This window comes from Pleurodeles waltl, chromosome 10 (assembly GCF_031143425.1).
Source record: "Pleurodeles waltl isolate 20211129_DDA chromosome 10, aPleWal1.hap1.20221129, whole genome shotgun sequence".
Taxonomy (NCBI): domain Eukaryota; kingdom Metazoa; phylum Chordata; class Amphibia; order Caudata; family Salamandridae; genus Pleurodeles; species Pleurodeles waltl.
The window spans coordinates 1,008,201,108-1,008,227,520 of NC_090449.1; the positions used below are offsets into that span (position 1 = coordinate 1,008,201,108).

The 26,413-nt window shown below is 45.6% G+C and overlaps 1 protein-coding gene across 1 annotated transcript in view; it reads left to right on the plus strand.

Annotated features, from left to right (window-relative positions):
• The window catches only part of ACAD11 (acyl-CoA dehydrogenase family member 11), a 269,487-nt gene that overhangs the window by 79,969 nt on the left and 163,105 nt on the right, over window positions 1-26,413 (plus strand). Inside the window, exons 5-6 of the mRNA XM_069211890.1 lie at window positions 5,574-5,738; window positions 25,534-25,681. Coding sequence (XP_069067991.1) covers window positions 5,574-5,738; window positions 25,534-25,681 — 313 coding nt within the window. The remainder of the gene's footprint in view (window positions 1-5,573; window positions 5,739-25,533; window positions 25,682-26,413) is intronic.

Here is a 26,413-nt window from a genome sequence, read left to right on the forward strand (position 1 = left end):
TTCATGCCAAGTTTACTATAGCCCAACCATTTTTAATAAAATCACGGGAGGTAACAACCCCCACTGTTTCCAGTGCAGAGTTTTGTTGGGTGCATTTATCCCATGATCTGGGAATGCCCAACATTACCTGGTCTTATATACACTTGGCCCTGTCCAGAATTGTGGGTTTACCTGGCGAACCTGACCCTGTGGGGGCCATTTTGAGTTTGGCAGACGGAAAACTCCATCTGCCAAACTTTCAACAGGGTGGCTCCTGCCTATGCGGCGACCTCTCTGCTGGAGCTGTTATGGGTTTCCTGCTAGGTCGGCGGGCGGAAACCTAAGTTTCCACTCGCTGGCCTAGCGGGAAACAGGCTACAGCATTGTCTCCGGCTCGAAATCTAGCTGGTTGCAATGCTATAGCCAGCAGGGTGCACCAGCACCCTTGCAATGTTCACTGTCTGCAAAGCAGATAGTGAACATTGTGATGGTGCTGGCCCGGGGGCCCCTACACTACCCATGCGAAGTGCAGGGGCACCCCTGCGGCCCCCTGCACCAATTCTCCGCCAGCTTTTTTATGGAGGTGGTACTGCCATGAAACTGCTAGTGGAGAACAAGTTCATAATCCCCAGGGCAAAGTTGCCCTGGCGGATTAGGACCGCTGACACCTCCAGACCTCCGGGATCCGAGATCCTGGCAGAGCTTGTGGTCCGACCGCCAGGGTTGTAATGTGGTGGTCGGACAGCTGCATTGGCGGTGATCCACACCGCCATTGTGAGTGTGGCGGTCTATGGCCCGCCACACTCATACACAGGCCCTAAGACTGCACTCCTGGGACTTATAAACGAATGGGGAGAGCGATGGGCTATGAGACAGCTGGTGGCAACGGGGTTGCTTATTGCCAGGCGAGACATTGGCCTACACTGGCATTTAGTCAAGGCCCCCTTATTGACGAAATGGACAAGGGACATGGACTGGTGTGCCAAGGCTGAGGATTATATTTACAAATTAAGGTGGTGTCTAAAGAAATATCAGAAAATATGGGAGTTATGGTGAACCATTCCCAAGACCTGGAGTCCAGCTGACTAGTGAGCCAAATGTGATCTCAACAGTTCTATATGTGATATGTCATATAATAGTGTGTTACCTCCTTATGCTGTACGTAGTTTTACACTATATAAAACCAATAAAAAGGAGGTAAAATAAAACAAAAGATCTGCTGTGCGATGGCCAAGAAAAAGGCTCTGTAAGGTCTAAGAGCCCATTCCAATAAGGCCAAGGCTATAAGAACTATGTTTGGAAGCAGAGTGCCTGTTCTTGACACTTGCCAGGTTGCTATGTGGGGGTCTGTTCACAAAGCACTACTGCATTTATCGATCCTGCAAGACACCTCAAACACTCCACCTGGGCAGGTACTGCTTTGCTATCTATTCCAAATGATTATTACGATGAGGAATCTGCATTAGAATTATCCATCAGAAGAACAAGTTGCTTATCATTGGTAAACTTCTTCACCACCCCAATTCTGCGATGTGGCCTCCTTCTAACTTCTAAAAAGGTCCCAAGTTATTTTCAGCACACCAGTGCCAACAATTGTTCTGGCTTTGCGTCTGATGGTATGGAAAGGGAAAAGACAAAAAGCTGGTGTAGGTGTTCAGTGGTGTCGCTTAAATGTGACTCTTATCCATCACTTCAGGGCAGTGTGGATTCAGCATGTAGCCTCATGCTCCATCAAGTGGTGTGTAGGAGGATTGCGATGTTAAACCTTTTCTGGATCCAGTCTGGCGTCTTGGAGTACGTTCAGATGAGGAGTCTGTGGGTAGATAGAGTATTCACAAGAAAGAACGTTACCAAAGGTAAGTAACCTGTTCTTTGCAGCAAAAGTTTGATTTAGGAGTGACAGAAAGAAGCATATATGGTGTGTTAAAGATAATATTGGACATCAACATAGAACTAGTTGACTTTCCATGGCTGGACTGATTGATTACGTAAAAAATAATCTTCAGCCTCAAATATATGTAAGATGATTCTTAAAGAATATGTGAAAGCAGAAGACCTGAACCTAAATGCAAGATGTGTAACTCAAGAAATAAAACAAAACTGTAAAAAGAAAATGCCATTTTGGTGTGGTAATCCCCCCCCCCCCCACCCACTTTCTGTTAGATTTTTATTGCTGGGTTTAGACTGAACAATGGGGCACTGCCGCCGAGTGCATGTGCTCTGACCCTGAAAAACATGTAGAATTGGCTAATCCCTGATATGAATATTCAACTTACCTATACATTTCTAGTGCAAGTTAAATGTGACTAGTGAACTGCAGCACTCACTGTGCCACTGCTAAAGTGGCAAGTGAAATCATGACTCTCCGCCTGCACTGCAGCCTAGCTGGGCAGTTTAAAAACTGCCTTTTTGACCCTTTAAACTCTTACTTTTGACAGGCCTAAATCCTCCTTTCTAATGTCAGTTAGTCACCCCAAGATAGGTGTTAAGTGCCAATAAGGATGGGGGCATGTTATGAAAAAGCTGAATATGACCATGGTATGTTTTACGTACAATTGTAGTGAAAATGCTCCAAAGTCACTTTTCACTGCTGAATAGATGGCTTTCCCATTGATTAAAACAATAATTCTTGTAAGTGCTAAGTTCAATTAGGGACTAGCTAGAAAAATACTTCAACCACTGATTTTAATATTTAAATCATATCAAAGTCAGGTTTTGTGCAACTTAAGGGAAAGGTGGCCTTAGAAAGTCACCTTGCTCTTGCCTAAATCCTCTAGTAGCCTTTCTGAATTAACCTTAAGCTGTCACTTGACAGCCTGATTCCACCCTACCAGGAGATGTGAATGGCTCCCAGGAAAGGGAACAAAAGACACTTTGATGGGAGGAGGTGTCTTTAAGGATTATGTTAACAAATTTAGGGTATATATAAAGAAGTATCAGAAAATATGGGACTTAGGCCACACGTAGGCTTTCCCGTTCCATTGTCCAGGTAATCAGGACAGCAAAGATGGCAGAAATAGGTGTGAAACTATTTCATAACTGGGTTGCAGGGGTTCTGGCATGTTGGATTTTTGCAGATCAGTGCACTGTGGAGTTGTTTAGAGCCACCCCCTAAACAAATATTATTAACATGAGTAGAGTTGCCACAGGGAACTTTTTCCCTATCAGCATCTCCCCCACTCACAAGCTAGTGCCAGCATAAATGTGGCTTCCCCTGATACCTTCTTCAGAACACATCTGGCTCTGTGGCAGACAGAAGAAGGAATGCACCTGCTGTTTGACATGTGGAGAGAAAACCCAAGGGCTGGACCTGATCCCACTTGCATCCAGGACAGAAGAAAAGACTGCAAGTGCTAGTAGGCTAGCCTCCTGTAAACTCCAGGAACCCAAAATGTGCAAATAACCCAAATTTCTTTTGATCCCAGTTGACCAGTTCCAACTGTATTTGCCTCTGGGCCTTGCTGGTGGCTTCTGAAAGATTGAGTCCTAACCCCCAAGCAGTGCCCAAAAAGAACCTGGGCCAATGGCTGATGTTAGGGTGTACTTTGTCCCCTTCAAAGCTGCAAGTCTGGACACTTAAAAACTTTTCCTGAACTTTTTACCAAATGAAACGGAGGCTACAAAGGGATTGCGTGCATCATACAGCTGGTCGGATTTAACTTGTCAGTTTGCCCTGCTATAAGAAGCTTGACTTCTAGACAAATTTGTAAGTCTGAATATAGAGGACTATTACAGGGGCCAATGCAGAGAAACACCTGGTCATCGATGATGCGTTCCTGGGCCCAAACTTCAGACTTTCCCACTCGAGCTTTTCTGCAGCAGACATCGAGATCCTTGAATTTCCCACAGGAGCTGAGGTTCCCACCAGTGACCCACACTTTAGCTGGCTACCAACTATGATCCTTACTTGAGATCCAGCCTGCAGTCTGACCTGCCAATGACCTCATTAACAAGGAATTTTCTGCAGAAAAATTACTAAGCCAGGAAGTAAACTTTCCACCACACTGAACCTGGTCCCTGCATCCAGCCTGCTCTACGTTGCAGTCAGCCTCAACTTTTGGCTTTTTCCCGGTATAGCACAACCAGATACTTGTAGTTGGTGCTTTTTGCTTTGGTTGTGCTTTTAGTTCTAGAATTATTTTAAACTGTTAAAAAATGATATCTCTGGTTCCCTTCATTGGATTTCTGTAGTTTTTGTGCCTATATATTAATTAAAACATTCTTTACGTTCAAGAACTGGAGTGAATTTTTAATTGTGTTTTTATTTTCGACATCTTTTGGTATTGAAAATGTTTGCACATTTCTCCTAAGTTAAGCCTGTCTGCTGTCTGCAAATGCTACCAGGGGTTGAGGTCGGGTTGAAATTATTGAGACCTAACTGGGCATACTTGAAGGGAACTACCATCCACTTCAACTAATAATCCACTTTCTCACAAAAACCAAATCAATAAAGTTTGCTCTTTAGTCAAACCATGGCAAAAAGTTATCTGTTGCTGTGCCTTTATAGGTGAGTTGGGAGGCGTAGGGAGCAGCACTGCATTCATGAGGGATGTGGATTTGATGGGAAGCTAGAAAACGTATGCGCTCCCAGGGAGTGCTCAAAGAAAGTGAAAAACGCAGTTGTTGCTACCAGTGAAAGAAATCAAGTTATTCAGTCCAAAGGATGATAAAGAATTTATGCTCCAATAGAGGGACATACTCAAAAAGAGAAAGAAAAACAATTGAATAGAAAGCAAGGAAAAAGAGTGACAAGAAAGCCAACCAATGATAAGCTGTCTGTAAGTGAGACCTAAAAATATGCCTGATATCCTGCCTCGTGATATCCACTACCCAGGCACTGGGCTTTTAAAAAGAATACTTCGGCAGGGAAGACGATAAACAAGGGTAGTGGATGTCATTGGCCTTCCTTTCCCTCCCCCCGGCCAATTGCCTGCTCTTCACTCTCAGTCTTTAGAGAGGAGAGCGAATATTATGCGGACTGTGGCTCCCACTGAGCTGTGTCAGCATAGATTGAAGTTTTCTGTCACTTGTGGGTCTATGCTGACCCATAGCTGACAGGATAAGCAATAATTCACCGTGCAAGAACCGCCTTCATTCCCCCATATCCCTTGGGTCTTGCTCACATAGTTTCACAATGTGGGCACACCATTCACATCATACACTGCCTTGGACAATGATATTTTTCACTATTTAGTTCATTGAATTTTCATCACTGTTAGATACTGCAGCAATTCTTCTATATCCCATAAGCACCAAGGGACTTCAGTTGAAGCCTTTCGGGTTTTGTGTGCAATGATATTTGAAAACGAATATTGTCATAATCCACAACTACATGTCCAAACCTTAGTAATACAGGAATTTCATACTGGACACACTTGTAATGCTTCTGTGTGTCTTTTCTAGCTGGGAATTAAATAAGGAATGTGTTTTCCTTGTGCAATACCTTATTTTGATGTCTAATTTTCTAATGTTTAATCATATTGACATTTTGATGTTAGCTATGCTTTACAGTTGGTTATATTGAGTATGTATTATGGTATATTGTGCTTCATGCCCCTGACTGTTGATCTTGTTCTTCGTACCTGCTACCTTAGGTGTTAACGTGGAAAGCACAGTATGAGAGATCTCGAAATAAGGACATCCCGGCTATGAATGACCTGTCTGAATGGTTAATTAACAATGTGCCTGCCAGAGATAATGAACAAAAACTGGTTCATGGCGACTTCAGGTTGGACAATATCATTTTTCATCCAAAGGAGGTGGGTGCTACAGCCAATAATGCTACACCAACTAATTGCATTATTTTTTTAAACAAAAAAGTAAAATTTCAGTGGAAGTTAAGGTCTCTATAAGTTTTGACAAAAAGTCACAAAAGTACGGAAATGCATACATTAGGTCAACTTTTACAAAGGTTATATCCCACCAAATGATTTTCAAAAGAATGTCCTCTTTGCAAAGTGAATTACTGTGCCTGAGTAAGTAAAGAACAATGTAGGTTGTCCAGTCTGACTATGTATTATTTCCATAATCAGGTGATGGTGAGCACACTCTTGTAATTTGGTATTTTTCCTTAACCAATGTGGCTTTCTTTATAGTGCAATCACTGTGTTTATACTTTTGTGCATTCTTTTGTATGACTATACCTTTGTTGGTAGGAATTTAATGTTGTGGTCCTGTGAGTGCATTCAATTGGGCAACGGTTAATGTGAGCAAATGTGTATTAGTTCACGATTAGTTGCATTTTATGATCATCGCTGAAGTTGTCCCTTATAGGATGCAGTTTACTTCTCAGCAAATGACGTCTTTCCAGAAGAGCAACTCAAGCTTAAAGGTGCAACAAGCAGTCAGACATAATAAACTGAAGGTGAAGTCAGTAGCTAGCAGGGGTAGGTGAAAAATTTCATGGGTTCTTGTCCAGGGGCGGGCGAGGGATCATCAAAAAATCAAGGACTTGCAACTTTAACCATCATGTGTCCATTCAAAGGTATATTCTCAGAGTGCATCCACCACTCACAAGCTCCTCAGGAATCGCCCATTTCTAGGTGATAGGCCAGAATCCACATCAAGGTCAACCTGACAGTAGAAAAGGGGCAAGTAGAGGAGTTGTATTTGAAACTTCTATTCTGGATTACAATTAGTTGTACCACGGTGGCTTTGTTGCCTTGATGCTCAACATGATTGTTTCTTGATAATTTGTCCATGTGGTTCACGCTGCGAGTATACTAAAGGGCTGATCTCATGGTCAGTCAGTTTGCTGTGCTGTCTTAATTCTGAATTCAGGGAGGGGAGGGGTATTTGCATTTGCTTTTTATGTGCTGTCATTTAGTTTCATTGTAGATTATATTAGGAGCTCCTCAATGTTGGCACCTTCACTTTCTGTGGGTGCCCTTTAGCAGCTATTTTCATCTGTAGGGCTTTCCTAACTCTGGGTGCTGTTCCTAATCTTCTCTTTGGGAACCAAAAACAGTTTGGGCTCCACTGTTTGTGAGGCATTCATGAATTGTCCTCAAGAGTCATAGAGCAGAACCTGAATGATCTTGGAAAAATCTTCAAAATACAGCAGTGCAAAGTTGCTGCAGGTTAAACCAATTTCCATTTTCAAAGTAAGCATCTCTAAGAATCAGTCGGCCAGATGCTACTTCATCCAGGAACTTGGTTTTCAAGGTCACCAATGTTTGGCTGCAGTAATCTGAGTAATGCAATAGCCAGATCTGAAGGATGTGAGGGAGTTGCATTCAAGTTTGATACAAGTGGTTGTTGGTGATGCACTGAAGGGAGCCCAGTTACCTTTCCTGTGAGATATTGAGGAGAAGCAAACAGGAGACAAGGAATCCTTGTTACACTTCATGAATTGTCTCCCTATTGTACAAGTCTTTTAAACTAAAGTGTTGCTTATTATGGTGACTCCTGAAGGAAGCACAGTCCTATGCTACACACTTTATAGATGTGAGTGGCCATGTTTCAGGATATGTTTATCAGTTTCTAACTTCAGTTCAAATAGATGTATGAATGCTGGTATTTACAATAGTTCAATAGGAGATTATGGGAAGGAGCCAATGATCTAGAGACCTGGTGAGTTGCTTATGGCATAATTGTAAACAACCAGCTTTAACCCCTTCTGTGCCGCGGACGTAGTGGTTACGTCCTGCGGCACAGTGCTGCTGTGCCGAGGACGTAACCACTACGTCCTCTGCACACAGCCCAGAGGTAGCGCTCTCGCTCCCTCTGTGTGCTTCCCCCCACCCCCCCAAAGTCAGGGATGGAAGGGGAAGCCCTTCATCTCCCACCCCCCCCAACTCCCCCCCCCCCCCCGGTGACGCCAGCGCGCGCTGATTAGTCACAGGGTCTCCCCCATCGCACTGGAAGCAGAGCTTCCAGCGCGATTGAAAGAGAAATGCTTTTGCATTTCTCTTTCAATCCCATGGGGGAGGCCCCGAGAGGCTTCAAAGGGAAGGAAATGTATTTCCTTCCCTTTGAAGTCTCTCACAGGGTTTCAAAAGCCGGATTGCTTGCAATCCGGCTTTTGAAACCCCACTAGACACCAGGGCTTTTTTTTTTTTTTTGAATGAAACTGTCAAAAGGGAGCGACCCCTTGGGCAAGGGTCGCTCCCAGGGGGGGATATTTTTTTTTAGGAAGGCCTTTTCTGCCCCCCCTGGGGGCAGATTGGCCTATTATTAGGCCGATCTGCCCCCGGGGGGAGGGGGGACAGAAACCTCTAGGCACCAGGGAGCTTTTTTTTTTTTCTTTTTTTTGGTGATGTTTTCTTTTTTTTTAGGTGGGGGGCAGAAACCATTAGACGCCAGGGAGTTTTTTTTTTTGCGTGAATTTCACGCAAGGGGAGCGACCCCTTAAGCAAGGGTCGCTCCCTGGGGGGGGGGGGATATTTCAGGCCATTTCTGCCCCCCTGGGGGGTAGATCAGCCTATTTTGATTCGGCTGATCTGCCCCCAAGGGGGGCAGAAACCACTAGGCACCAGGGATCTTTTTTTTGCGCCGTCACGCAAGGGGAGCGACCTTGTAGGGGTGGGGGTTGGGGATGCAAATTTATTTTAGGCCATTTCTGCCCCCCCTGGGGGCAGATCGGCCTATTATTAGGCCGATCTGCCACCAGGGGGGGGCAGAAACCTCTAGGCGCCAGGGCAAATCTTTTTGTGTTTTTTTTTTTGTATGTTTGTTTTTTTAGAGATGGGGAGCGACCCATCAGGCAAGGGTCGCTCCCCTGGGGGCCAAACTGTATTTAGAGCATTTCTGCCCCCTTTGGGGGCAGATTGGTCGATTTTAGGTCAATCTGCCCCCAAGGGGGCAGAAACCACTAGGCACCGGGGATTTGTTTTTTGGCGCCAATGTCACGCAGGGGGAGCGACCCCGTAGGCAAGGGTCGCTCCTGGGCAGGGGGGGTTTGGGGGGGGTGGGGGGTCAAATTTATTTTAGGGCATTTCCCCCCCCCCCCCCGGGCCGGCTGAGCTAGAGGCCAAAATCCACAGGTAGGCACTTTGCAAAAAACACCTCTGTTTTCTGTGAAAAAATATGTTGTGTCCACGTTGTGTTTTGGGCCATTTCCTTTTGTGGGCGCTAGGCCTACCCACACAAGTGAGGTACCATTTTTATGGAGAGACTTAGGGGAACGCTGGGTGGAAGGAAATTTGTGGCTCCTCTCAGATTCCAGAACTTTCTGCCACAGAAATGTGAGGAACATGTGTTTTTTGGCCAAATTTTGATGTTTGCAAAGGATTCTGGGTAACAGAACCTGGTCAGAGCCCCGCAAATCACCCCATCATGGATTCCCCTAGGTCTCTAGTTTTCAAAAATGCACTAGTTTGCTAGGTTTCCCCAGGTGCCGGCTGAGCTAGAGGCCAAAATCCACAGGTAGGCACTGTTTTCTATGAAAAAATGTGATGTGTCCACGTTGTGTTTTGGGACATTTCCTGTCGCGAGCGCTAGGCCTACCCACACAAGTGAGGTATCATTTTTATCGGGAGACGTGGGGGAACGCTGGGTGGAAGGAAATTTGTGGCTCCTCTCAGATTCCAGAACTTTCTGCCACAGAAATGTGGGGAACATGTGTTTTTAGCCAAATTTTGAGGTTTGCAAAGGATTCTGGGTAACAGAACCTGGTCCGAGCCACACAAATCACCCCATCTTGGATTCCCCTAGGTCTCTAGTTTTCAGAAATGCACAGGTTTGGTAGGTTTCCCTAGGTGGCGGCTGAGCTAGAGGCCAAAATCTACAAGTAGGCACTTTGCTAAAAACAGGTCTGTTTTCTGTGATGGGTCCACGTTGCGCTTTGGGGCATTTCCTGTCGCGGGCGCTAGGCCTACCCACACAAGTGAGGTATCATTTTTATCGGGAGACGTGGGGGAAGGCTGGGTGGAAGGAAATTTGTGGCTCCTCTCAGATTCCAGAACTTTCCGCCACAGAAATGTGAGGAACATGTGTTTTTTTAGCCAAATTTTGAGGTTTGCAAAGGATTCTGGGTAACAGAACCTGGTCCGAGCCACACAAGTCACCCCATCTTGGATTCCCCTAGGTCTCTAGTTTTCAGAAATGCACAGGTTTGGTAGGTTTCCCTAGGTGGCGGCTGAGCTACAGGCCAAAATCTACAGGTAGGCACTTTGCAAAAAACACCTCTGTTTTCCTTCAAAAATTTGGCTGTGTCCACGTTGCGCTTTGGGGCGTTTCCTGTCGCGGGCGCTAGGCCTACCCACACAAGTGAGGTATCATTTTTATCGGGAGACGTGGGGGAACGCTGGGTGGAAGGAAATTTGTGGCTCCTCTCAGATTCCAGAACTTTCTGCCACAGAATAAGGAACATGTGTTTTTTTAGCCAAATTTTGAGGTTTGCGAAGGATTCTGGGTAACAGAACCTGGTCCGAGCTACACAAGTCACCCCATCTTGGATTCCCCTAGGTCTCTAGTTTTCAGAAATGCACAGGTTTGGTAGGTTTCCCTAGGTGGCGGCTGAGCTACAGGCCAAAATCTACAGGTAGGCACTTTGCAAAAAACACCTCTGTTTTCCTTCAAAAATGTGGCTGTGTCCACGTTGCGCTTTGGGGCGTTTCCTGTCGCGGGTGCTAGGCCTACCCACACAAGTGAGGTATCATTTTTATCGGGAGACGTGGGGGAACGCTGGGTGGAAGGAAATTTGTGGCTCCTCTCAGATTCCAGAACTTTCTGCAACAGAAATGTGAGGAACATGTGTTTTTTTAAGCCAAATTTTGAGGTTTGCAAAGGATTCTGGGTAACAGAACCTGGTCCGAGCCACACAAGTCACCCCATCTTGGATTCCCCCAGGTCTCTAGTTTTCAGAAATGCACAGGTTTGGTAGGTTTCCCTAGGTGGCAACTGAGCTACAGGCCAAAATCTACAGGTAGGCACTTTGCAAAAAACACCTCTGTTTTCCTTCAAAAATTTGGCTGTGTCCACGTTGCGCTTTGGGGCGTTTCCTGTCGCGGGCGCTAGGCCTACCCACACAAGTGAGGTATCATTTTTATCAGGAGACGTGGGGGAACGCTGGGTGGAAGGAAATTTGTGGCTCCTCTCAGATTCTAGAACTTTCTGCCACAGAAATGTGAGGAACATGTGTTTTTTTAGCCAAATTTTGAGGTTTGCAAAGGATTCTGGGTAACAGAACCTGGTCTGAGCCACACAAGTCACCCCATCTTGGATTCCCCTAGGTCTCTAGTTTTCAGAAATGCACAGGTTTGGTAGGTTTCCCTAGGTGGCGGCTGAGCTACAGGCCAAAATCTACAGGTAGGCACTTTGCAAAAAACACCTCTGTTTTCATTCAAAAATGTGGCTGTGTCCACGTTGCGCTTTGGGGCGTTTCCTGTCGCGGGCGCTAGGCCTACCCACACAAGTGAGGTATCATTTTTATCGGGAGACGTGGGGGAACGCTGGGTGGAAGGAAATTTGTGGCTCCTCTCAGATTCCAGAACTTTCTGCCACAGAAATGTGAGGAACATGTGTTTTATTTAGCCAAATTTTGAGGTTTGCAAAGGATTCAGGGTAACAGAACCTGGTCCCAGCCACACAAGTCACCCCATCTTGGATTCCCCTAGGTCACTAGTTTTCAGAAATGCACAGGTTTGGTAGGTTTCCCTAGGTGGCGGCTGAGCTACAGGCCAAAATCTACAGGTAGGCACTTTGCAAAAAACACCTCTGTTTTCCTTCAAAAATGTGGCTGTGTCCACGTTGCGCTTTGGGGCGTTTCCTGTCGCGGGCGCTAGGCCTACCCACACAAGTGAGGTATCATTTTTATCGGGAGACGTGGGGGAAGGCTGGGTGGAAGGAAATTTGTGGCTCCTCTCAGATTCCAGAACTTTCTGCCACAGAAATGTGAGGAACATGTGTTTTTTTAGCCAAATTTTGAGGTTTGCAAAGGATTCTGGGTAACAGAACCTGGTCCCAGCCACACAAGTCACCCCATCTTGGATTCCCCTAGGTCTCTAGTTTTCAGAAATGCACAGGTTTGGTAGGTTTCCCTAGGTGGCGGCTGAGCTACAGGCCAAAATCTACAGGTAGGCACTTTGCAAAAAACACCTCTGTTTTCCTTCAAAAATTTGGCTGTGTCCACGTTGCGCTTTGGGGCGTTTCCTGTCGCGGGCGCTAGGCCTACCCACACAAGTGAGGTATCATTTTTATCGGGAGACGTGGGGGAACGCTGGGTGGAAGGAAATTTGTGGCTCCTCTCAGATTCTAGAACTTTCTGCCACAGAAATGTGAGGAACATGTGTTTTTTTAGCCAAATTTTGAGGTTTGCAAAGGATTCTGGGTAACAGAACCTGGTCCGAGCCACACAAGTCACCCCATCTTGGATTCCCCTAGGTCTCTAGTTTTCAGAAATGCACAGGTTTGGTAGGTTTCCCTAGGTGGCAGCTGAGCTACAGGCCAAAATCTACAGGTAGGCACTTTGCAAAAAACACCTCTGTTTTCCTTCAAAAATTTGGCTGTGTCCACGTTGCGCTTTGGGGCGTTTCCTGTCGCGGGCGCTAGGCCTACCCACACAAGTGAGGTATCATTTTTATCGGGAGACGTGGGGGAACGCTGGGTGGAAGGAAATTTGTGGCTCCTCTCAGATTCTAGAACTTTCTGCCACAGAAATGTGAGGAACATGTGTTTTTTTAGCCAAATTTTGAGGTTTGCAAAGGATTCTGGGTAACAGAACCTGGTCCCAGCCACACAAGTCACCCCATCTTGGATTCCCCTAGGTCTCTAGTTTTCAGAAATGCACAGGTTTGGTAGGTTTCCCTAGGTGGCGGCTGAGCTACAGGCCAAAATCTACAGGTAGGCACTTTGCAAAAAACACCTCTGTTTTCCTTCAAAAATTTGGCTGTGTCCACGTTGCGCTTTGGGGCGTTTCCTGTCGCGGGCGCTAGGCCTACCCACACAAGTGAGGTATCATTTTTATCGGGAGACGTGGGGGAACGCTGGGTGGAAGGAAATTTGTGGCTCCTCTCAGATTCCAGAACTTTCTGCCACAGAAATGTGAGGAACATGTGTTTTTTTAGCCAAATTTTGAGGTTTGCAAAGGATTCTGGGTAACAGAACCTGGTCCGGCCACACAAGTCACCCCATCTTGGATTCCCCTAGGTCTCTAGTTTTCAGAAATGCACAGGTTTGGTAGGTTTCCCTAGGTGGCGGCTGAGCTACAGGCCAAAATCTACAGGTAGGCACTTTGCAAAAAACACCTCTGTTTTCCTTCAAAAATTTGGATGTGTCCACGTTGCGCTTTGGGGCGTTTCCTGTCGCGGGCGCTAGGCCTACCCACACAAGTGAGGTATCATTTTTATCGGGAGACGTGGGGGAACGCTGGGTGGAAGGAAATTTGTGGCTCCTCTCAGATTCCAGAACTTTCTGCCACAGAATGAGGAACATGTGTTTTTTTAGCCAGATTTTGAGGTTTGCGAAGGATTCTGGGTAACAGAACCTGGTCCGAGCTACACAAGTCACCCCATCTTGGATTCCCCTAGGTCTCTAGTTTTCAGAAATGCACAGGTTTGGTAGGTTTCCCTAGGTGGCAGCTGAGCTACAGGCCAAAATCTACAGGTAGGCACTTTGCAAAAAACACCTCTGTTTTCCTTCAAAAATTTGGCTGTGTCCACGTTGCGCTTTGGGGCGTTTCCTGTCGCGGGCGCTAGGCCTACCCACACAAGTGAGGTATCATTTTTATCGGGAGACGTGGGGGAACGCTGGGTGGAAGGAAATTTGTGGCTCCTCTCAGATTCTAGAACTTTCTGCCACAGAAATGTGAGGAACATGTGGTTTTTTAGCCAAATTTTGAGGTTTGCAAAGGATTCTGGGTAACAGAACCTGGTCTGAGCCACACAAGTCACCCCATCTTGGATTCCCCTAGGTCTCTAGTTTTCAGAAATGCACAGGTTTGGTAGGTTTCCCTAGGTGGCGGCTGAGCTACAGGCCAAAATCTACAGGTAGGCACTTTGCAAAAAACACCTCTGTTTTCCTTCAAAAATGTGGCTGTGTCCACGTTGCGCTTTGGGGCGTTTCCTGTCGCGGGCGCTAGGCCTACCCACACAAGTGAGGTATCATTTTTATCGGGAGACGTGGGGGAACGCTGGGTGGAAGGAAATTTGTGGCTCCTCTCAGATTCCAGAACTTTCTGCCACAGAAATGTGAGGAACATGTGTTTTATTTAGCCAAATTTTGAGGTTTGCAAAGGATTCAGGGTAACAGAACCTGGTCCCAGCCACACAAGTCACCCCATCTTGGATTCCCCTAGGTCACTAGTTTTCAGAAATGCACAGGTTTGGTAGGTTTCCCTAGGTGGCAGCTGAGCTACAGGCCAAAATCTACAGGTAGGCACTTTGCAAAAAACACCTCTGTTTTCCTTCAAAAATTTGGCTGTGTCCACGTTGTGCTTTGGGGCGTTTCCTGTCGCGGGCGCTAGGCCTACCCACACAAGTGAGGTATCATTTTTATCGGGAGACGTGGGGGAACGCTGGGTGGAAGGAAATTTGTGGCTCCTCTCAGATTCCAGAACTTTCTGCCACAGAAATGTGAGGAACATGTGTTTTTTTAGCCAAATTTTGAGGTTTGCAAAGGATTCTGGGTAACAGAACCTGGTCCCAGCCACACAAGTCACCCCATCTTGGATTCCCCTAGGTCTCTAGTTTTCAGAAATGCACAGGTTTGGTAGGTTTCCCTAGGTGGCGGCTGAGCTACAGGCCAATATCTACAGGTAGGCACTTTGCAAAAAACACCTCTGTTTTCCTTCAAAAATTTGGCTGTGTCCACGTTGCGCTTTGGGGCGTTTCCTGTCGCGGGCGCTAGGCCTACCCACACAAGTGAGGTATCATTTTTATCGGGAGACGTGGGGGAACGCTGGGTGGACGGAAATTTGTGGCTCCTCTCAGATTCTAGAACTTTCTGCCACAGAAATGTGAGGAACATGTGTTTTTTTAGCCAAATTTTGAGGTTTGCAAAGGATTCTGGGTAACAGAACCTGGTCCGAGCCACACAAGTCACCCCATCTTGGATTCCCCTAGGTCTCTAGTTTTCAGAAATGCACAGGTTTGGTAGGTTTCCCTAGGTGGCAGCTGAGCTACAGGACAAAATCTACAGGTAGGCACTTTGCAAAAAACACCTCTGTTTTCCTTCAAAAATTTGGCTGTGTCCACGTTGCGCTTTGGGGCGTTTCCTGTCGCGGGCGCTAGGCCTACCCACACAAGTGAGGTATCATTTTTATCGGGAGACGTGGGGGAACGCTGGGTGGAAGGAAATTTGTGGCTCCTCTCAGATTCTAGAACTTTCTGCCACAGAAATGTGAGGAACATGTGTTTTTTTAGCCAAATTTTGAGGTTTGCAAAGGATTCTGGGTAAAAGAACCTGGTCCCAGCCACACAAGTCACCCCATCTTGGATTCCCCTAGGTCTCTAGTTTTCAGAAATGCACAGGTTTGGTAGGTTTCCCTAGGTGGCGGCTGAGCTACAGGCCAAAATCTACAGGTAGGCACTTTGCAAAAAACACCTCTGTTTTCCTTCAAAAATTTGGCTGTGTCCACGTTGCGCTTTGGGGCGTTTCCTGTCGCGGGCGCTAGGCCTACCCACACAAGTGAGGTATCATTTTTATCGGGAGACGTGGGGGAACGCTGGGTGGAAGGAAATTTGTGGCTCCTCTCAGATTCCAGAACTTTCCGCCACAGAAATGTGAGGAACATGTGTTTTTTTAGCCAAATTTTGAGGTTTGCAAAGGATTCTGGGTAACAGAACCTGGTCCGAGCTACACAAGTCACCCCATCTTGGATTCCCCTAGGTCTCTAGTTTTCAGAAATGCACAGGTTCGGTAGGTTTCCCTAGGTGGCGGCTGAGCTACAGGCCAAAATCTACAGGTAGGCACTTTGCAAAAAACACCTCTGTTTTCCTTCAAAAATGTGGCTGTGTCCTCGTTGCGCTTTGGGGCGTTTCCTGTCGCGGGTGCTAGGCCTACCCACACAAGTGAGGTATCATTTTTATCGGGAGACGTGGGGGAACGCTGGGTGGACGGAAATTTGTGGCTCCTCTCAGATTCTAGAACTTTCTGCCACAGAAATGTGAGGAACATGTGTTTTTTTAGCCAAATTTTGAGGTTTGCAAAGGATTCTGGGTAACAGAACCTGGTCCGAGCCACACAAGTCACCCCATCTTGGATTCCCCTAGGTCTCTAGTTTTCAGAAATGCACAGGTTTGGTAGGTTTCCCTAGGTGGCAGCTGAGCTACAGGCCAAAATCTACAGGTAGGCACTTTGCAAAAAACACCTCTGTTTTCCTTCAAAAATTTGGCTGTGTCCACGTTGCGCTTTGGGGCGTTTCCTGTCGCGGGCGCTAGGCCTACCCACACAAGTGAGGTATCATTTTTATCGGGAGACGTGGGGGAACGCTGGGTGGAAGGAAATTTGTGGCTCCTCTCAGATTCTAGAACTTTCTGCCACAGAAATGTGAGGAACATGTGTTTTTTTAGCCAAATTTTGAGGTTTGCAAAGGATTCTGGGTAAAAGAACCTGGTCCCAGCCACACAAGTCACCCCATCTTGGATTCCCCTAGGTCTCTAGTTTTCAGAAATGCACAGGTTTGGTAGGTTTCCCTAGGTGGCGGCTGAGCTACAGGCCAAAATCTACAGGTAGGCACTTTGCAAAAAACACCTCTGTTTTCCTTCAAAAATTTGGCTGTGTCCACGTTGCGCTTTGGGGCGTTTCCTGTCGCGGGCGCTAGGCCTACCCACACAAGTGAGGTATCATTTTTATCGGGAGACGTGGGGGAACGCTGGGTGGAAGGAAATTTGTGGCTCCTCTCAGATTCCAGAACTTTCCGCCACAGAAATGTGAGGAACATGTGTTTTTTTAGCCAAATTTTGAGGTTTGCAAAGGATTCTGGGTAACAGAACCTGGTCCGAGCCACACAAGTCACCCCATCTTGGATTCCCCTAGGTCTCTAGTTTTCAGAAATGCACAGGTTTGGTAGGTTTCCCTAGGTGTCGGCTGAGCTACAGGCCAAAATCTACAGGTAGGCACTTTGCAAAAAACACCTCTGTTTTCCTTCAAAAATTTGGATGTGTCCACGTTGCGCTTTGGGGCGTTTCCTGTCGCGGGCGCTAGGCCTACCCACACAAGTGAGGTATCATTTTTATCGGGAGACGTGGGGGAACGCTGGGTGGAAGGAAATTTGTGGCTCCTCTCAGATTCCAGAACTTTCTGCCACAGAAATGTGAGGAACATGTGTTTTTTTAGCCAAATTTTGAGGTTTGCGAAGGATTCTGGGTAACAGAACCTGGTCCGAGCTACACAAGTCACCCCATCTTGGATTCCCCTAGGTCTCTAGTTTTCAGAAATGCACAGGTTCGGTAGGTTTCCCTAGGTGGCGGCTGAGCTACAGGCCAAAATCTACAGGTAGGCACTTTGCAAAAAACACCTCTGTTTTCCTTCAAAAATGTGGCTGTGTCCTCGTTGCGCTTTGGGGCGTTTCCTGTCGCGGGTGCTAGGCCTACCCACACAAGTGAGGTATCATTTTTATCGGGAGACGTGGGGGAACGCTGGGTGGAAGGAAATTTGTGGCTCCTCTCAGATTCCAGAACTTTCTGCCACAGAAATGTGAGGAACATGTGTTTTTTTATGCCAAATTTTGAGGTTTGCAAAGGATTCTGGGTAACAGAACCTGGTCCGAGCCACACAAGTCACCCCATCTTGGATTCCCCTAGGTCTCTAGTTTTCAGAAATGCACAGGTTTGGTAGGTTTCCCTAGGTGGCAGCTGAGCTACAGGCCAAAATCTACAGGTAGGCACTTTGCAAAAAACACCTCTGTTTTCCTTCAAAAATTTGGCTGTGTCCACGTTGCGCTTTGGGGCGTTTCCTGTCGTGGGCGCTAGGCCTACCCACACAAGTGAGGTATCATTTTTATCGGGAGACGTGGGGGAACGCTGGGTGGAAGGAAATTTGTGGCTCCTCTCAGATTCTAGAACTTTCTGCCTCAGAAATGTGAGGAACATGTGTTTTATTTAGCCAAATTTTGAGGTTTGCAAAGGATTCAGGGTAACAGAACCTGGTCCCAGCCACACAAGTCACCCCATCTTGGATTCCCCTAGGTCACTAGTTTTCAGAAATGCACAGGTTTGGTAGGTTTCCCTAGGTGGCGGCTGAGGTACAGGCCAAAATCTACAGGTAGGCACTTTGCAAAAAACACCTCTGTTTTCCTTCAAAAATTTGGCTGTGTCCACGTTGTGCTTTGGGGCGTTTCCTGTCGCGGGCGCTAGGCCTACCCACACAAGTGAGGTATCATTTTTATCGGGAGACGTGGGGGAACGCTGGGTGGAAGGAAATTTGTGGCTCCTCTCAGATTCCAGAACTTTCTGCCACAGAAATGTGAGGAACATGTGTTTTTTTAGCCAAATTTTGAGGTTTGCAAAGGATTCTGGGTAACAGAACCTGGTCCCAGCCACACAAGTCACCCCATCTTGGATTCCCCTAGGTCTCTAGTTTTCAGAAATGCACAGGTTTGGTAGGTTTCCCTAGGTGGCGGCTGAGCTACAGGCCAAAATCTACAGGTAGGCACTTTGCAAAAAACACCTCTGTTTTCCTTCAAAAATTTGGCTGTGTCCACGTTGCGCTTTGGGGCGTTTCCTGTCGCGGGCGCTAGGCCTACCCACACAAGTGAGGTATCATTTTTATCGGGAGACATGGGGGAACGCTGGGTGGAAGGAAATTTGTGGCTCCTCTCAGATTCTAGAACTTTCTGCCACAGAAATGTGAGGAACATGTGTTTTTTTAGCCAAATTTTGAGGTTTGCAAAGGATTCTGGGTAACAGAACCTGGTCCGAGCCACACAAGTCACCCCATCTTGGATTCCCCTAGGTCTCTAGTTTTCAGAAATGCACAGGTTTGGTAGGTTTCCCTAGGTGGCAGCTGAGCTACAGGCCAAAATCTACAGGTAGGCACTTTGCAAAAAACACCTCTGTTTTCCTTCAAACATTTGGCTGTGTCCACGTTGCGCTTTGGGGCGTTTCCTGTCGCGGGCGCTAGGCCTACCCACACAAGTGAGGTATCATTTTTATCGGGAGACGTGGGGGAACGCTGGGTGGAAGGAAATTTGTGGCTCCTCTCAGATTCTAGAACTTTCTGCCACAGAAATGTGAGGAACATGTGTTTTTTTAGCCAAATTTTGAGGTTTGCAAAGGATTCTGGGTAACAGAACCTGGTCCCAGCAACACAAGTCACCCCATCTTGGATTCCCCTAGGTCTCTAGTTTTCAGAAATGCACAGGTTTGGTAGGTTTCCCTAGGTGGCGGCTGAGCTACAGGCCAAAATCTACAGGTAGGCACTTTGCAAAAAACACCTCTGTTTTCCTTCAAAAATTTGGCTGTGTCCACGTTGCGCTTTGGGGCGTTTCCTGTCGCGGGCGCTAGGCCTACCCACACAAGTGAGGTATCATTTTTATCGGGAGACGTGGGGGAACGCTGGGTGGAAGGAAATTTGTGGCTCCTCCCAGATTCCAGAACTTTCTGCCACAGAAATGTGAGGAACATGTGTTTTTTTAGCCAAATTTTGAGGTTTGCAAAGGATTCTGGGTAACAGAACCTGGTCCCAGCCACACAAGTCACCCCATCTTGGATTCCCCTAGGTCTCTAGTTTTCAGAAATGCACAGGTTTGGTAGGTTTCCCTAGGTGGCGGCTGAGGTACAGGCCAAAATCTACAGGTAGGCACTTTGCAAAAAACAACTCTGTTTTCCTTCAAAAATTTGGCTGTGTCCACGTTGTGCTTTGGGGCGTTTCCTGTCGCGGGCGCTAGGCCTACCCACACAAGTGAGGTATCATTTTTATCGGGAGACGTGGGGGAACGCTGGGTGGAAGGAAATTTGTGGCTCCTCTCAGATTCCAGAACTTTCTGCCACAGAAATGTGAGGAACATGTGTTTTTTTAGCCAAATTTTGAGGTTTGCAAAGGATTCTGGGTAACAGAACCTGGTCCCAGCCACACAAGTCACCCCATCTTGGATTCCCCTAGGTCTCTAGTTTTCAGAAATGCACAGGTTTGGTAGGTTTCCCTAGGTGGCGGCTGAGCTACAGGCCAAAATCTACAGGTAGGCACTTTGCAAAAAACACCTCTGTTTTCCTTCAATAATTTGGATGTGTCCACGTTGCGCTTTGGGGCGTTTCCTGTCGCGGGCGCTAGGCCTACCCACACAAGTGAGGTATCATTTTTATCGGGAGACGTGGGGGAACGCTGGGTGGAAGGAAATTTGTGGCTCCTCCCAGATTCCAGAACTTTCTGCCACAGAAATGTGAGGAACATGTGTTTTTTTAGCCAAATTTTGAGGTTTGCAAAGGATTCAGGGTAACAGAACCTGGTCCGAGCCACACAAGTCACCCCATCTTGGATTCCCCCAGGTCTCTAGTTTTCAGAAATGCACAGGTTTGGTAGGTTTCCCTAGGTGGCGGCTGAGCTACAGGCCAAAATCTACAGGTAGGCACTTTGCAAAAAACACCTCTGTTTTCCTTCAAAAATTCGGCTGTGTCCACGTTGCGCTTTGGGGCGTTTCCTGTCGCGGGCGCTAGGCCTACCCACACAAGTGAGGTATCATTTTTATCGGGAGACGTGGGGGAACGCTGGGTGGAAGGACATTTGTGGCTCCTCTCAGATTCCAGAACTTTCTGCCACATAAATGTGAGGAACATGTGTTTTTTTTAGCCAAATTTTGAGGTTTGCAAAGGATTCTGGGTAACAGAACCTGGTCCCAGCCACACAAGTCACCCCATCTTGGATTCCCCTAGGTCTCTAGTTTTTAGAAATGCACAGGTTTGGTAGGTTTCCCTAGGTGGCGGCTGAGGTACAGGCCAAAATCTACAGGTAGGCACTTTGCTAAAAACAGGTCTGTTTTCTGTGATGTGTCCACGTTGTGTTTTGGGGCATATCCTGTCGCGGGCGCTAGGCCTACCCACACAAGTGAGGTATCATTTTTATCGGGAGACTTGGGGGAACATAGAATAGCAAAACAAGTGTTATTGCCCCTTGTCTTTCTCTACATTTTTCCCTTCCAAATGTAAGACAGTGTGTAAAAAAGACGTCTATTTGAGAAATGCCCTGTAATTCACATGCTAGTATGGGCACCCCGGAATTCAGAGATGTGCAAATAACCACTGCTTCTCAACACCTTATCTTGTGCCCATTTTGGAAATACAAAGGTTTTCTTGATAGCTATTTTTTACTCTTTATATTTCAGCAAATGAATTGCTGTATACCCGGCATAGAATGAAAACCTACTGCAGGGTGCAGGTCATTTATTGGCTCTGGGTACCTAGAGTTCTTGATGAACCTACAAGCCCTATAAATCCCCGCAACTAGAAGAGTCCAGCAGACGTAACGGTATATTGCTTTCGAAAATCTGACATTGTAGGAAAAAGTTACAGAGTAAAACTTAGAGAAAAATTGATGTTTTTTTCACCTCAATTTCAATATTTTTCTTTTTCAGTTGTTATTTTCTGTATGAAACCCTTGTAGGATCTACACAAATTACCCCTTGCTGAATTCAGAATTTTGTCTACTTTTCAGAAATGTTGCGGTTTCTGGGATCCAGCGTTGGTTTCATGCCCATTTCTGTCACTGACTGGAAGGAGGCTGAAAGCACAAAAAATCGTAAAAATGGGTTATGTCCCAGTAAAATGCCAAAATTGTGTTGAAAAATTGGGTTTTCTGATTCAAGTCTGCCTGTTCCTGAAAGCTGGGAAGCTGGTGATTTTATCACCGCAAACCCTTTGTTGATGCCCTTTTCAGGGAAAAAAACACAAGCCTTCTTCTGCAGCCCATTTTTCCAATTTAAAAAAAAAAAAACGAAATTTTCACTGTTTTTTGGCTAATTTCTTGGCCTCCTTCTGGGGAACCCACAAAGTCTGGGTACCTCTAGAATCCCTAGGATGTTGGAAAAAAAGGACGCAAATTTGGCGTGGGTAGCTTACGTGAACAAAAAGTTATGAGGGCCTAAGCGCAAACTGCTCCAAATAGCCAAAAAAAGGCTCTGCACAGGAGGGGGAAAAGGCCTGGCAGCGAAGGGGTTAAAAACAAATTGGAAAGACAAGTGGTAGGCTACTATTTTTTGATGGACGAATGGAAGAAGAAATCAAGGATGTTATGTTCTAGAATTCCTAATTGTTGGTCTATAGTGGGAGGTTAGTTCATTTTACTTTGCATGTTAAATTGGCTCAGAGAAAAGAAGGGTGAAAAGGGAAGAATAGGCTAAGACACTTCATTATAATAGTTTAAAATGTGACACCGACCTCCTAATTGTGAATCAGTGCACTCGGAAGGGGATGATAGTGACCTCTAAGCCAAGGAAGAGCGAGAGGAAGAAGTGAATGTGTACATTTGTTTTTCTGTAGAGATAAGAGCCACACTATTAGGGTTTTCTCTAAAGGTAGACAATTGGAACACCCAGTAATGGAAAGGCAAATGCTGAAATTCATTTCTATTTCCTTGAGTCATACTTGCATGATTTCGTTTTCCCCGTGTTTTTTGTGCGATGATCAACATCTGGGTGCTATAGGATGGTCAACGTCAGGATGCTACCTTGTTTGACATGATTGCATGTAGCATAGAGGATTGGATTAGTGCATCATGGCCTCTCTATCTTAATCTGTAGGGACTACTAAAATGTAATCACCACCTAAATCGGCTTCTTTAATGACTAAACTAGAATCTTGTTGAAATTCTTTAAAGTGTTTTACCAGCATGCCACTGAAACCAGTTTACACACTAGCAGAGCTGCGCTAAATTAAACTAAATTCACAATTACTTCCCTAGGTGTGTAATAAAAAACAGAAACACAAACTCACATTTGCATCATCATACTCTCTATCATTCTATCTATTAACACACTTATGAGCCTGAAAAAAATCAAGTACGGATACCAAACGTCTAGGAAAAATATCTATAAATTTAATCTGATAATAAATATATAATTTGTTAAAAAATTATCATATACACATATTAAATACATAGTCACAAAAGAAGAAATAATAAAAAAAAGTCAATCTGACTTTTGACTACTGCACACTTGTTAAATATTCGCTGTACATTTATTATTAATTTAATTGATAGGTAGATTGTGACAAAGTATTTCATTGAGAACATTCATGCATGTTTCTCTGAGGGTAGCTTGTGACAAGGAACGCAAACCCAACCGGTGCTCTGTGGCCCCAAGGAACACACCATGTGCACCATGCTTTGCTGATTTTCACTATTCTCAGATCACGTGGCTGAGAAGACTGACAGGTGATATTGGCAGAGCAGGACTTTGTACCTGTTATGTGCCAGGAGTCGCGACTACTGTCTTTCCATGTATTTTTAAATTGATCTGCCATTCCTGTGCAACCAGGTCCTTTGCTCCATCCATGTGGGACATGGATGACTCACTTGTGTACATGTGGGTTCTGTGTGTGGAGGTTTTATATGGAGTGTATATGACATGTGGCTTTTGCCACACACAAATCCATTTTGGTTTTCCCTTATTTCAGTGGTACCTAAGATGGAGGGAGAGAGTAACTGCTGGGCACCTCCAGGATATTTCAGAGGTCTTTTGTGGTACGTCAAATTTTAGTGTGGAAGGAAGGAGTCCGCTTTAAAGCTCATGAAAATTCCCTTGATGTTTCCAGCCTCATTGTTCCCTGGTTAACAGGTGGCTAAGTAGGACTTCATTGCTTTTCTTTGTGCCCTTGTGTTGAGTCTCCGATTATAGGAGACTCCCAACTCCATCCCATCTTACTGTTGACACCTGAAGACCAAGGCTATGGATTGACTTGCATATGAGGAATACTCAAAATGCAGGAACTGCTCAAAACCAGTCCCTTTGCTGACAATTGAAATACATAATTGCTCTAAAGACGGGACAGAAACTTCCAGTCAATGGTGCAAGATTTCTCTACTACAGTCTGAGGACCAGCACCAGTGTCAGCTGAGCAATGTTGTTGTGCTTGTTGGGAGGACTGTCCACCACCAACTTCCTCTGTTAGGTTCAGGACTAGCAACCTGATGGGTTCTACAACACGCCTAAGGAGACTGCTTAAGGGCCTCCTTTAAAGGAAGGAGCTGAGTGATTGCTTTGAAAGGGCTTTGGAGGTGCCCTTGCCCAGGGTGACCTGAATCAATGTGATTGAGAGATCTTCCTAAAGATCAATAAATGTACCATGCGTGGTATCCCGCTGAACAGACATAGAGCCTGATTACGACTTCTGCGGAGGGGATTACTCTGTCCCAAATGTGACGGATATCCCGCCCGCCGTATTCCGAGTTCCATAGGATATAATGGACTCGTAATTCAGCGGGTGGAATATCCGTCACATTTGGGACAGAGTAATCCCCTCCGCCGAAGTTGTAATCAGGCCCACAGTGTCCAGAAGCATGACACACAAACTAAAAACCAACCGCATCTCATGGTCGTAGCCCAGTGACATTTCCCTATGAGGATGGTGCTTTGTCACCAGAAAGAACATCGCTCATTGCCAAGAATCACTGCTGCGATCCATGGGGCGCTCCTAGCTTGTTTGGATGGAGGGATGTGAGCTTGGACTTGAGCAAGGTTAATCAAAAAGACTCACTCGCCCCTCTTAGGTTAGGCATAAAACACACCAATTCAAGTGGCGTAGGTTAACTCCTGCTAGCAGTTAACACCTGCAAGCCCAGTTTGTGCCACACAAACTATACCAAACGATGCATAGGTCATTGAGTAGCCTGGGACTCCGGTGGGTGGGGAAACCTTACCTCATCAAACCAGAACTCATCCAGTTCCTGGGTAACATTGTGAACAATATCAAGGGAGGGGACATACAGTAGAGATGGCTTCTGCAGGAACTTTTCCCATGAGATCACACAGTTCCTTATGCACATTTGCTGAATTAACTCTCTCCCCTGAAACGTCAGGGGTTGTTCCCTGAAATGCACTGTGATCCATAACTTTGATATCGGTATAACATGCAAAGTGTCCTCTACATATTATGTACAGTTATATGTGACAGTAACATACTTTTACTTTGTATAAATCAAAAGCACTGGCTGGACATTGATTTATTGTTTGCTGTGGGATGTAAAAGCATGGTCAGGGCATGATGTGTTGATTGCTGGTGGATTATTTATTCCGTTTATAGTCTTTAACCACAAACCACCTCCTTAAGTAAGCCTTGGACTCCTGGCCTTCACTACCCTAAGGTTCAAGTGCTATATTTGTGTACTTTCTCAGTTTTCAGCTAGTCAGGTTACGCCCTATGACACCAGTAGTAAGAGGCTCTGAGTGTCACAAACTGAGAGTCCTGAAAAAGTTCCCACAGAATGTGTACTATTGCAGTTATGTTTCTGTGTCTGTGCATACTTTGCCTTCAGACTCTGAAGTCGCTCATTGTTCCAAAATGGTTCCATGATCTCAGCACAAGTTCATGCAGAGAAAATTGAGCTATTGGTCCCAGGAGCACCAAATAAAGCCTAAACACCCAACACATGTAATACAATTGAAATGTTTTTGGTATACTTAAATCCTGGATAACTTCAATGTGTAATTTTTTTCTTTCATTTTTTTTTCTTTTCCTTTTTAAGGCACGTGTCGTGGCTGTCCTTGACTGGGAACTTTCAACTATTGGCCACGCCTTGGCAGATTTTGCTTACTTCACTGTGCCATATGAGTTGTGTATTGGAGTCAAATATATTGATCTTGGCAAGAATTTTAGTGTAGCGGATGTGGAAGGTGTGACATTTGTTTTCCTACCTTTCTTTACTGTAATATGTAAAATCATTTTCTTTTAGCACTTTGCTACAAAATCTGTTTACCATAACTTCTACATCCTCCTAGATTTGGCATTTGCATGCAACATTGAAAAGGTAGACTTGTATTTTTACTTTTTTGTATTATGTATCCTTATGTAGAAACATATGGAAATGTAATTTCTTGACCTGCGGTTGGAGCTCCAGCAGGAGTTGTATCAAGGCTGAATCGAATATTGTATATTCTTGTATGGGTTGACAAAATAACTGGCTGGAGAGTGGCCCAAAGTGATTACAAATGACTGATATTAATTCAAACATTACACAGCTCACTTTTTTTTTCTAAATTACCCTGTGAGATGCTGTATATGTGCTAGGCATGCTCAGACCCGGGGCCCATATGATTTCTCTGAGACCTAACAAAAACAAATTCCCGGGGAGTTAGTTGTGTTTCCATTGACCTTTTGGGCTGCACTGTTCCTACTGAGCAGGACCTATACTGATATGCATATGGTTTGTCCTTGTCTGGAGCAGCACAGTGAATCAAAAACAATGGACAGGAGTGCAACCCAAAGTATTTACTCATTTGATTTCATAACACTGTTTTTAGATTTGGGTTATTTTGAGGTTGAGTAATTTGAGCCATCATTTTATAAGATGGTATAAGGGATAAAGTAACCCCTGCTGTACATTGTAAGGATATTGCAAGTCACTG